General features: G+C 33.5%; 2 protein-coding genes across 2 annotated transcripts; one reads left to right on the top strand and one right to left on the bottom strand.

The window, feature by feature from the left end:
• Positions 1 to 1,563: 1,563 nt before the first annotated feature.
• LOC100796725 (ATP-dependent zinc metalloprotease FTSH 4, mitochondrial) lies at positions 1,564 to 5,072 on the top strand. The gene is made up of 3 exons (XM_041015111.1): positions 1,564 to 1,611; positions 1,823 to 2,107; positions 4,340 to 5,072. Exons 1-3 carry the CDS (start codon positions 1,564 to 1,566, stop codon positions 5,069 to 5,071), a joined length of 1,065 nt encoding a protein of 354 aa, XP_040871045.1. The 3' UTR covers position 5,072.
• Positions 5,073 to 9,420: 4,348 nt separating this feature from the next.
• LOC100786652 (NDR1/HIN1-like protein 13) lies at positions 9,421 to 10,575 on the bottom strand. Its single transcript, XM_003522201.5, has one exon. It carries the CDS (start codon positions 10,295 to 10,297, stop codon positions 9,527 to 9,529), a length of 771 nt encoding a protein of 256 aa, XP_003522249.1. The 5' UTR covers positions 10,298 to 10,575; the 3' UTR covers positions 9,421 to 9,526.
• Between the last annotated feature and the right edge of the window lie 1,535 nt (positions 10,576 to 12,110).

Raw genomic sequence — 12,110 nt, 5'->3', positions numbered from 1 at the left:
TCATTGGGAATGAAAAAGAAACAAGATATGATTTTTTGAATTTTAATGTGCCAAAGCAAAAATAAATGATTCTTTTTTTCTTTTTCTTTTGTTGATTTTAATCCTTTTCTTTTTCTATTTTTATTTTCTCATTTTTTTTCATTTATCTGTGTTTATCAGGATAAAATTGGATATTTATACTTATAAGTTAATTTTGTTAAACATCAAATAACTTTTATTCTTTTTTAAGTATATGATCAAGAGTTTAATTTCGGATTTGCGTGTATAAAAAATTTATTAAGAACTGTCCGTTCCTTAATTGAATCTATCTAAAAGGATTATTTCTTTACTTCTAGACTTCTTAAGGACCTCTAATTTTTTTTTATAAGTTTTCATATTGCAGAACCGTTTTTTTTTATGTCTTTAGATTTTAGGAGTCTTAAGTTTTATTAAAGCATCAAAGTGAATTCAGTATGCTGAATTATTAGCCGTGAGTAAGGGGAATTATTCCTAAGAAAAAGATATCTAGATAATCAATTAATTAAATATGTGATTATAATTGACTCATCTGAGGTAGTTTTTTAACACCCAGGTATAATGAATGGCATATCACATTGTATAAGTTGTTTTGGTCCACGTGTATGGTTTCTGTCTGAGTTTTTCTTTTTCAAGGAAAAAAAATCTGCGAAGAAACAACAGATTTTGGAGCAAACAAAAATAACCTGTTCAAGCAGGTTGAAGGCAACGAAGAGGGGATTTATTTATCAAACCCCTTGGCATGTGGATGTGGTGAATTGCTGTAACCAATTCGGATGACCAGAGTAGGTGACATGAGCTTCCATGTTATAGCATCTTTAATAAAAAATCTTATTTTAAGATCATAGTGATTTTTTTTTAGATCATATAGTATCACAATATTTTTAAGATTTTTTTTTATTTTTTAATTCTAATACTAAATTTTATTTTGAGATTTTAAATATTTTTTTAGATTTTACAAGAATTGAATGTAAATAAATTTTGTGAAGAGAATAGAAAATTAATTTTTTTTAAAATAATTACCTACAAAAACTGAATTTTTACATGAAGATCTAATATCCTATTACTTTAATAATGAATCTTAAGATTAAATCTTAAAGTTAATATGCCTGTGTGATATTATAACATTTGTATTTTGGTAGCTAAGCACGTCTTATGCTTGATATTGGCCTTATTCTCAACGAGTAATAAGGTTTATTTGCTTTATTAAAAAAAAAGTTTTTCAAAAATTAATGAATTATTTAACTGACTAAGCCCAAATCTCCCAAATTGACAAATTATAGGAAACAAAATTCCGATTTAATAAGCCGCAATTTCTAGCTTTCCACCCTCTCAAATTGGTCTATTTCAATCAATCATTCTTATGCACTATATAATAAAGGAACACAGAAGAAATATAAAAAAAATAAGGATTCAAAAATACAAATATCTAATAGGTGGAAGGAGAAATGTGTGGGAAACGGAAACCAAATTATCTGGGAACGCAGAGGAGAAGTAACAGAAGTATAAGCTTTGGTTTAGTTATTGATTAATTAATAACAAATTACAATGGGTGGCGTCTACGGTGAAGTTTTTCAGAAATGGACCACTGGTGAGGTAAGCCTTTTGTACCTTTAATAGGCGGTCATCAGCAGGTGAAGCACTTCATTGGTTTGTAAAAAATAATGAAAAAAGATATAAAATTGGAGTCAGGGGTAATTTTGTAAATAGGAGTAGTAGCAACCAAATAATAAATTAAAAAAGAGATTTTTTATCTTCAACTTTTTCATTTATATTGAATGTGTGTTTTATTTTGAAATGGTGATAGGTCGAGGGTTTTGATTCAGGATCAAATGTATTGGGGGGTGGTACAAGAGTTTTCTTTCATTGGAATCAGTTTTCTCGGTTGTTTCTTATGGGCCAAGCTTGTTTGAGTGCAGGTTTGGCTTATCATTGCAACCGGGCAAACGGAGGTTGGTGGCAAAATGACTTTTGCAAAAACATCTACACCCTTCCTTTTGCATTCAGTTTCCGTTGGACTGTTGGATTTTGTCTTGGAATTCATGCACAAGTTGGATGTAAACCAAACATGCTCAAAGTAGCTGGAAATAAGGTGCTTCATAGATGGTGCAAGTCATGAAATGAAACACAAGATTGTTAAGAGCAGAGATTTCTGTTAAGATTGCATATTCATTGATTACAGTTTGTTAGGTTATCTGGTCATTTGTGTCAAGGGTTGTTTGTTTTGAATTAGAAATGGAGGTATCCGCAAGGTTTGAGGCAATTATAGAACCATCGTAGCTAGTTATGCATGACGTATGCATGCTTGATCACTATGTCTTAAATTCAATGAAGGTAATTTCCATCTGTGATATGTATGCTGTATTACTTTTCTTAGACATGGAATTTTATAGTTTGTTGGCTAGAAGCTATTTATCGTTTAATAATTTTGAAGGCTGTACAAGTACACATTGCTTCTTCCTATAGCACATTTAGTTTGTACTGTGTTTCTATAAGTATTTGTTTTTGTTTCTCTCATTTATAGTAGCTTTGTTTTTCTGAATTATTTTACCTCTTTGGTGTTCAAGAAAAATTGTTTTGCTGTAGAATTCTTTAGACTTCAAAATTGTCTCTTATGTACATTTATGTTCTGGGGACCAAGTAACTGCTGATTTTTATCTACCTATCATTTGTTGCACCTACTTTCAAACTTCTGCAGGAAATAAGCTTTTCTGCTCCCCGGAGAGATTCGGTCCAGCTATGTTGGCAGTCTGACCCGTCGACTGCGAGATGCAGATGAAGCTACTGAAGTTGCTCATCTCAAGGAACTTTACCATCAAAACAATCCTGAAGCTGTGATTAGAGCATTTGAAAGTCAGCACTCTCTACATTGTAATCCTTCAGCACTTCCTCAATATGTTAAAGCATTAGTGAAAGTTGATAGACTGGATCAAACTAAACTACTGAAGACTTTGCAAAGAGGTAACTAACTATTTGGCTACAACTAGGTGTGTTCAAAACCAAATCAAATCGTTCGTAAACCGTGAAGTCGATCTAAAAAATTGAAAATTGCAAAACCCAAAGATCTACAACTCAAATCTTCAATGTGCTTATATTACTCAGTTCCTTGAATAAATCATTGTTATTTGTCATTAGTACAACCACTTTCAATAAGTCAATTTTGACTTGATTCAATAATAGAGAAACATGTAACAACAAATAGGTACTACTCTTCCATATCAGTAACCTTTGCAGCTTCACTGTGTAGTTGATTCCTATTTTTGTAAATAATAGTTTCATGCCCCATTTGATTACATTTATTGCACTTAGCATCGAGTCTTTTCCAGCATCTGAATGGAGGGTGTCATTTATTTCCGCAGTGTTGGTAAGACGGATAAGATTTCTTTCAATTTCTTTTTGCATTGGTTGATGTTGAACTAGATCCCGTTCCATCAAAGTTCTTGTTTTTCTTGTATTTGGTCGTATTCTAGTGCTTGACTAGTAAAGTTCCTTCAACTATTGATTCATCCCTCATCAATCTTCTTTGATCCTGAGATTGCAAGGCATGTATCACCTCTATCAAAGAGATCTTGGACAAATCCTTTATAATCTCCAAATTGGTTATTGATGCTTCATATCTTTCAGGCACCATAACCATAATTTTTTCAACAATTATAGAATTTGCAAATGTAATGCCTAGCAATCTAACCTTGTTAGCAATGCCAAGTAATCTATCCAAGTACCCTTTAATTGTCTCGAATTCCTTCATTTTTTGCACCTCAAATTTTCTCATCGGGTTTAGCACTTGCATGCCACGAAGGTGCTCATCCCCTTCATACTCTTTTTTTAAATAATTTCAAATTTCTTTGAATGAATCGAGAGTCATGATCGTGGTGAAGATTATTTGAGAAACACCAACAAATAAGCATGTCTTTGTCTTCACCTTCTTGATTTTTTTTCTCTTTGTGAGGTTTTATTTAGACCATGGTGGGATTTTCAGGGAGCGGTGGCACTTCATAATCCTCTTCCATAGCATCCCATAAATCAAAAGACTTCATATAGGACTTCATTTTCACCTTCCAAAGGTCATAGCTCTCCTCATCAAAGACAGAAAGAGCAATTTGTGAGAAACTAGATTCAGCATCCATTTCACAGGTCCCTCAAGAAGAGAATTCTGATACCAATTGTTGGTTTTAATTTGAGGAAAAATGTAGGAGAGAAGAAAAAATAATAGAGAAAAACGTGAGTTTAATTTGGAACGGTTGACACAATTTTTTTATTGAACAAGTCTCATATTTAAATATATTTGAATAACTAAATAAAACATCATGCTTCATTATTTTAGGAATTGCAACTGCTGTCGCTCAACAACAGAAGTGAACACAAGTCAGCCATTATATCTGAGGAGAACAGAAGGATTACTGGTTTCCATGAGGGTGGCCATGCCTTAGTGGCAATGCATACTGCTGGAGCACTTCCTGTTCACAAGGCAACCGTAGTTCCTCGTGGCTCGGCTCTTGGCATGGTTACTCAATTACCTGACAAGGATCAGACCAGTATCAGCTGTAAACAGATGCTTGCTTATCTTGATGTTTCCATGGGAAGCAGGGTTGATGAAGAGCTAATCTTTGGAGAAAGTGAAGTTACTTCTGGTCTATCATCTGATATTTCACACGCAACTAATCTTGCTAGGAAAATGGTTACTAGATATGGTATGAGTAATAAAGTTGGACTAGTCACTCACGATTACAATGATAATGGGAAAAGCATGAGCTCAGAAACTAGGCTTCTTATTGAGAATGAGGAGAAGAGGTTGCTGGAGAGGGCTTACATCAATGCAAAAACTATTCTGAGCACACACGATAAGGAGCTTCGTGCAATTGCAAACGCTTTTCCGGAGCATGAGACACTTGCAGGAAATCAGATAAAGGCATTACTTGAAAAAGTAAGGTCCAAACAGCAGCAACATCAGAAAACAATTGAATCTCAGAGCAGTTCACTGTCTAATCCAATTGCTAGTTCTACTGCTGCTGCAGCTGCATCCAAGGCTCAAGGTGCTACCCCTGTGGGATCATAGAGTGGTGACTGGTGACACATGCTACAAAATAACTATTGGATTCTAGTGTTTCCACTTTAGTCAATGGAACTTAAATTATGTATTCTGGCTCAAGTTTATGTCATATTGTAGTTATTTAAAGATTGTAGGATACTAGTTCCCATTGATTTGTTTTATTAGCTAGTGTTTGATCACTAAAAATTTGAATATTTCCCCCCCTAAAAATTTACAAATTTTGTAGTTGGTTCTTGAAAAATTTATAAATTTTATATTTAGTTCTTGCAAAAAATTATTTTGTATTTGGTTCCCATTGGATTGGTTATGTCAAGTGGTCCATGAAATTTTTAAGATTTTTTTTTTATCACAACGGCTGATATATTTTCCATCAAATGGTGATATCTCAATCTAACATAGTGAATGTAATGACAAGGATAAAATACAAAAATAAAATTCAGGAACCAAAAGTAAAAAAAAAACTATATTAAGAACTAAATGTGAAATTGGTAATTTTTCCTAGAACCAAAAATATATATAAGCCTAAGTTATAAGGGTTAAAGGAATTTTGTTTTAAAATTTAGATAGTGTCTCAATTTATTTCCTTTTTTTCCTAAAGGTAAGGTAACTATAAATTTAAGAAAATGAGTTTTTTGAAATGCATTTTTTAATAAAAAATTCCAATTAAAGGATCTTTTAGAAAAGAATATATATAAATATAATTATTATCTCTCTTCTCCTTCCATTCAATTCACCCAAAATGGAATGGACAATTATTATTTACTTTGATGAATTTGCTTCACTTATTATCTGCAAGGAGTTTGGCAGGGTTTTGATTTCAGGGCAAATACTTGAATTTTTTTTAAAAGGAAAAAAGGATTTTTGATTAAAAGCTACGTTTAATCAGTTTAAAGTTAAAAAAAAAATTTCTCAGGTTTATTAAGAGAAATGAATTCTGACTAATTTAGAATTCGACCAAGAAGTAAGTAAAATCTAATTAAGAATTATTTTCGTCAATGATCAAATTCGAGTATTATTTGAACAATTCAACCTTAATTTCAATCTATTAATCATTTGTGTTTAATTACTTATTTAAGCAGTATATTATCTAACAAATGTTTTTCTCCTCTTAAAATTCCGATTACACACCCTTGAATTCCACCTAACATCTGCTAGATCCAGCAAAGCAAAGTAATTAGGAAAGAAAAAACATAACATCAATAATTCAGTTGTTAAACCTTATTCGTTTTCATAATCAATTGTTACAAATTCAATTTTATACTTGGATATCAATCATGCATTCAAAATTTTAACCTAGTGAGATGACCAAAACAAATACTTGTGAATAACTAAAAGCAGCTAATTATATATAGGTACGTAGAATATTTGATATGAAAAATGTTAGTAATATACCTTTTAACATATTTTTTTAAGTATATGTTTTTTGTTAAAATTTTAAAAAGTATATATAATTTTTTATAAGTCATACTTCGAATCTTTTTTCTAATTTTATAATTTTTAACGAGTAATAGAGTATACGTTAAAATTGGTGCGCTAGAAATTGTATTATTAGCTTTTTTGGTTTGGTATTTTGCAGATTAAGGTCACATTCTTATAATGCCAGCTCCAGATCTGGTTTGTCTGCGGTCCAAAAAATGCTGTTCTAACTCTAGCTAGCCAAATATCCCTAAATTCTAGCGAAAGACTTGAGAAACTTGTTCCTTTGATCGTAAGCTAGCTGTTCAATAATGCAGCTGAAACAGTGCTCTCAATCATTTAGAAGTAGCACCAAATCATTTGCATTGACCACCCACAACGATTGTCATTCTTTGCTCTAGCTCTAAGGTCACAATCATCAAAACGACCACTCTCCAAATCCCATTTATCATTCTTATAATAATGCTCAAATAAATTAAGTGCGTGTCACACAAAACTACTAATTAATTAAACATAAAGCACCGCATCAACATAAATTTGATAGTACTTGGTAAAGCGCACAGCTTTCCCAAGAATCAAAACTACAACATCATGTCACTCTCAGAACCGCTTTTTCTGCTCTGCAATATATATATATGCCCTTCCTTTACTTGTGACTTTGAGAAACCGGATTCGCCTCTTGTTCAAATGGGTTCACGTGGTTGGATTAATTAGTGCCATTGACAATTGCATTGGGAGTGAAGACACGCACTTATATATTAATTGTAGGTAGAAAATTAAGCCATATCACACATGTCATATTCTATAATCGTATTAGTATTATACTATTATATGTCACTAATTATATGCAAGTAACACGAGGAGACCAAGAAAAACAAAAGTACGGGGTAAGGGGACACAAACTGAGAAAAAGAATTGGAAGATGTATAGATCTAACAATCTTGCCGACTAGGCCGAGAAGTCCATGGTAAGCACGTGCACCCAAATTAAGACACCCCTATCACTGTCATGCACTTCACTTGATGGTGATAAATGAGAAATCACATATACAGTTAGAGATTCAGATGTTGCTTATGAAGAAAAAAGAAGGGAGTTTCTTTAGAGTATATAGAGAACTTGTTCTCTCCTTACTTGTTTTTTGTCTCGCTCATTGTTTTCTTAAATTGTTTACGATCTCACTATCTAATATATCTATGTAGCAGGTAGGTCCATAAGATCTAATACAATATCAGACTTCACATGTGCTTTAGGATGGAAATTAGGATTTCCCCGGTAGAGATAGGTATCCATAGGAAGGGTAGAAAATAGAAAGCTTTTAAAGACTCGTACAGCACCCACGACCCATTGCCTTCAGATCCACTAGCACAATTTTTTTGGGGATCCCTGATTTGGTCCCAAGTGAATTTGGAGTTATGATTTTTGTCACATCCCAATAGAAAAAGAAGAAAGAAAAAGTTAAAATCATGATGCATTATGTGATAGAAAAAGATGAGAATGATATAAAAAGAATGAAAAAGATATATAAGAGAAATGAATGTAAAAACATAAAAAAATAACATAAAAATTTTGACCATTCCACTTGATAAAGAAAGCAATTTAATTCTAGTTTTTGGTTTTGATGCATCTTTTCCGTTACCGTGATCAACTTCAAGGTCTCAATCAAACTCCAAGTAAAGTTGGGTGGAATGAAGCAATCATTAACTAACTAAACCAGCAAACACTGTTTGTGTTGTGTACTTAATTGTCTATATCTTTTTTTTTTTTTTTCATTTTGTTGCTAATTGAAGGTCAAAAAGGTAAAAAGGTCTTTTTAGTTTTTGGATTAGAAGTTAAGTGCACAGTAATAACGATTTGTCTTTTTTGGTGGTAGCACAGTGATAACGATTAAAGAGAGGAATTGACGACGTTTAACACTGCAGACGGGAGAAGAGAAGTGCGCGTGGCAATAGGGTGGGTGGGACACTTTTCAGAATCCAGAAAGATATAACACAGCACAGCACCTGATCTAACGTTGAACACATTTCGCATCAATTCCGGAACTTGTTTTGCTTGAAACTTGAAACTCTCAAATCTCTCAGTCTGCGGGAAAATCTTACGCATCACCCACAAATCACTGGTCTTCGTAAAGTCTCTTTCCTCGTTACTCTTACATTCTCATTGTCATACCAACCAAATTCACCCCTCCTCTCTCTCTCTCTCTCTCTCTTTCATCTCTGGTTTTAGCCATTTAGGACTTCAGTTGTTAGACAAACATGATCGATCGCTTTGTAATTTTTATTATTTTCAAAATATGTTGTTTATTCTTATTATTTATTTTAATTTTAATTGTCATTAATGAAAAATTATTGAGTTTATAATGATTATTTTAAAACTTATATCTAAAATCATTTTAAATTAATTCATAATACTAGTATAATATTTTTATTAAGGTGCTAACAAGTTTGGAACGTACTGGAATAAAGAAATACAATACAATGCCCTCATTTCCATTTTAGGTTAATTACTTAATTTTTACACCATGTATTGTTCTGATTCACTGAAACCAATGCACAGAATCTCATTCGATCATGTTGGGCAGATCCCGGGGATCCATTAAACATAGATGCATCGAAGAAAACGAGACACAGAGGAGTGGTTAGACTTACATTTCAAAACCAAGATATAATTTTCAGTTGCATTACTATAAGAATAAGAACTTTGAAACAAATTACATCAACAAACTACAATGACAAATTAAAAAGAAAAAAGAAAAACTAAATTTAGGGCCTTCGATTCAGCCCTAAATCTCATATTACAAGCTCAAAATTCATTCCCCCCATACAAATTTGACCTTGTGCACATTTCATGAAAAGTAAGTAAGGATATATCATCCCCCAATGCAATTATGAAAACCAAAAAAAAAAAAAAAGAATAATAAAAAAGAGAAAAGGGATCGATGGTTGATTGGATTGATTAGTGAAATTGATGTCGATAGATAATAACGAATTTTTGCAATGATAATAACAATCAATCAATCAAAAAAAGACATTATTATTATTATTATTATTAAAAGGAGAACTTCCAGATCTTGATTCGAAGATCCACCTTACACTCGGAGTCGACGACGGAGGCCACCGCCGGAGACTTGCCGGAGGGAACGGTTCCTCTGATTCCGTCGCAGGTGACTCGAATTCCGACCTTCTTGCTCTTGAGCCAATCCATCTTCATCTTCACCTTGGTGTCCATCTGAATCTCCACGGGGAAACCTCTCTTCATCTTCAGCCCCGATCTCAGGCTAGTCAACGAGTCCGTGTCCAGATCTTGCGACCCCGACAGCACCGCGCGGAGGCTCGTCTGGTTGTTCTTGTCCGAAGTAAACGCCGTAACGGAACCGTTCCCGACGGGGACGGAGTTCGAGAACACCGTCATGGAGAACGGGTCGTAGAAGAAGACGAGGTGGTTGTTAGGGTTCTTCGCGATGAGAGTGAGGTTGAAGAGCGTGGTGAGGTGGGAAGGGGAGTCGGCGGAAGTGGTGAGGTTCATCTTCGCAATGCGGAGGTTTGTGACGGAGAATTCGGGACGGTGAGGGCGGTAGAGTACGTAAAGTGCGGCGCCGACAATGGCGGCGAGGAGAGCCACCGCGAGGAGGGTGAGGATGGTCCAGAAGCAGCAGCAGCAGCAGAAGTTGCGGTGGGAGCGTTGGCCGCGACGGTGGTAGTGCGATTGCGGCCGGTAAACTTGACGGTTGGGGTTGTAGAGTTGAGACTTAACGGGTCCGGGATTGCCGTTAGTGGCGGCCGCGGCGTTTCCGTTGGGTTTGGAAGCTGGGTCGGACATTTTGAGTACTACTAAGGAAGGGGGTTGAGAGAGGAACAAGTTTTGTAGAAGAGATAGATAGCTACCTAGAACCAAAAGTGGATGCTTCCACCTCACCAATATTCCAATCTCTTCTTTTTTCTTACCATTATTCTCTCTCTCTAATCTAAACTTCTTCTTAATTTTATTATAAGACTTGAAAGCCAAGTCAAGCTTTGTGTTCTGTGTCCAGTAATTTTGCTTATCTAACACACGTCGCGCGCTGCTCTTCCTAACATGTGATTCAGTTGAGTGAACTCTCGGTAATCTTGGCTCCACTTATTTTCCATCTTTTAAACAACGTTCACACTCACTGTTTTTTTTTCTCCTTTATCAATTACTATTATTATAATAAACAAATTCAAACTACTACAGCGTAAATTAATTACTTCCAGAAAATTGTTCTTAAGAGTATAGTTATATTTTTCTTAGAATAAACGAAACAATTTGTCCCCCAGTCAGTAACGGACTTAGAACCATAAGTCATGAGAGATAATTTATTTTAAATTAATAATTAATAATTATTATCGTGAAAAAAGAGAAAAAAAAATAGAGACAGTGAGTTCAAAGGTGTAAAATCAAGAGGACAAATTATACACATTTAACATATTTGCATGTAAATTTTTTAAAATACATCCCTTAAATAAGTGTGGATTGATTACTACTTAAATTTATTTAAAGAATTAATCTCTTTTAATAGATTTTTTTTATATGTATGCGTCAAGAATTGAACTCATAATCATAAATTAATGTTTTTTCCAAATGCATAGTTATATTGAAATTTAATAAAAAAATTATCTGTATTAATTTTACTCGACTTGAATTAAATTGGTCAAATAAATGTCTTATATAATATGCTAGAGACAAAATAAAATTGAAACGCAAATTTATGGTTGGAGATAAACACTTGCATTGAATTGGCAACTTGGTATACGGAACAATTACAAGCCCCAGGATGTTATGGCCAGACGTTTTTCTCCGTCTTTTTGTTTTCACATGTTTATTTTTATATTACTATGTATCAAGCACACAAATAAAGGAAATATCAAATACATTTTTAATATTTTTAGTTAATTAAAAAGGTAAATATTGAATTATTTCATATTCTTAGTATAATATGAAGGTCAAACTAATTTTTCTTTCTATAATGTGATCAAATCTAATCTCTAATGCCCCTGCAAATTTGAAATATAAAAGTTTAGGCAACCAAATACATTTCCATCCGATTTTGTTGTACTATTTCACTACTTTCCAATCATCAACAGCTGGTAAGACAAATGGTCTATCTAGGACGAATGAAAGGTAAGTAACGCCGTGTCTGGTTGTAACGATGAAATATTTTAATCATTTAAACCGTAACAAAAAAAAATTATCGACTTCCCATTGGTAAAATCAAATACGTATACTAATGCAAGAGGATTGACATGCAATAATTAATTAATTATTATTACCACAAAATAAGGCTAAAAGTAGTAACTATTATAACCCATTGCAACGGGGTGAAAAAGATTATAATATGCGCATTTTGATTTTCGTTGCTGATTGACACCTGACAGTGTAACTATAAGTATTAGTTTTGTAATCAATTAATCATTTTCGTTGTTGCACTTGCTTGACTCCAAAGTCAACAATTACCATACCTCTAACCTCTCAACCCACTCCGTGGCCCATTTCTAACTCAAATCCTACTTCAATATACTACTGGATGATTATCGTAATATTTAAAGTATGAAATGTTTTAGTTATTTTTTTTATATAAAAAAAAGTATGAAAGGTTTTGTACAGAGAAGAATGA

The sequence above is a fragment of the Glycine max genome, chromosome 4 (genome assembly GCF_000004515.6).
Source record: "Glycine max cultivar Williams 82 chromosome 4, Glycine_max_v4.0, whole genome shotgun sequence".
NCBI lineage: Eukaryota > Viridiplantae > Streptophyta > Magnoliopsida > Fabales > Fabaceae > Glycine > Glycine max.
Note: the sequence above shows the minus strand (reverse complement) of the source record. Positions and strands in the feature narration are given on the sequence as shown.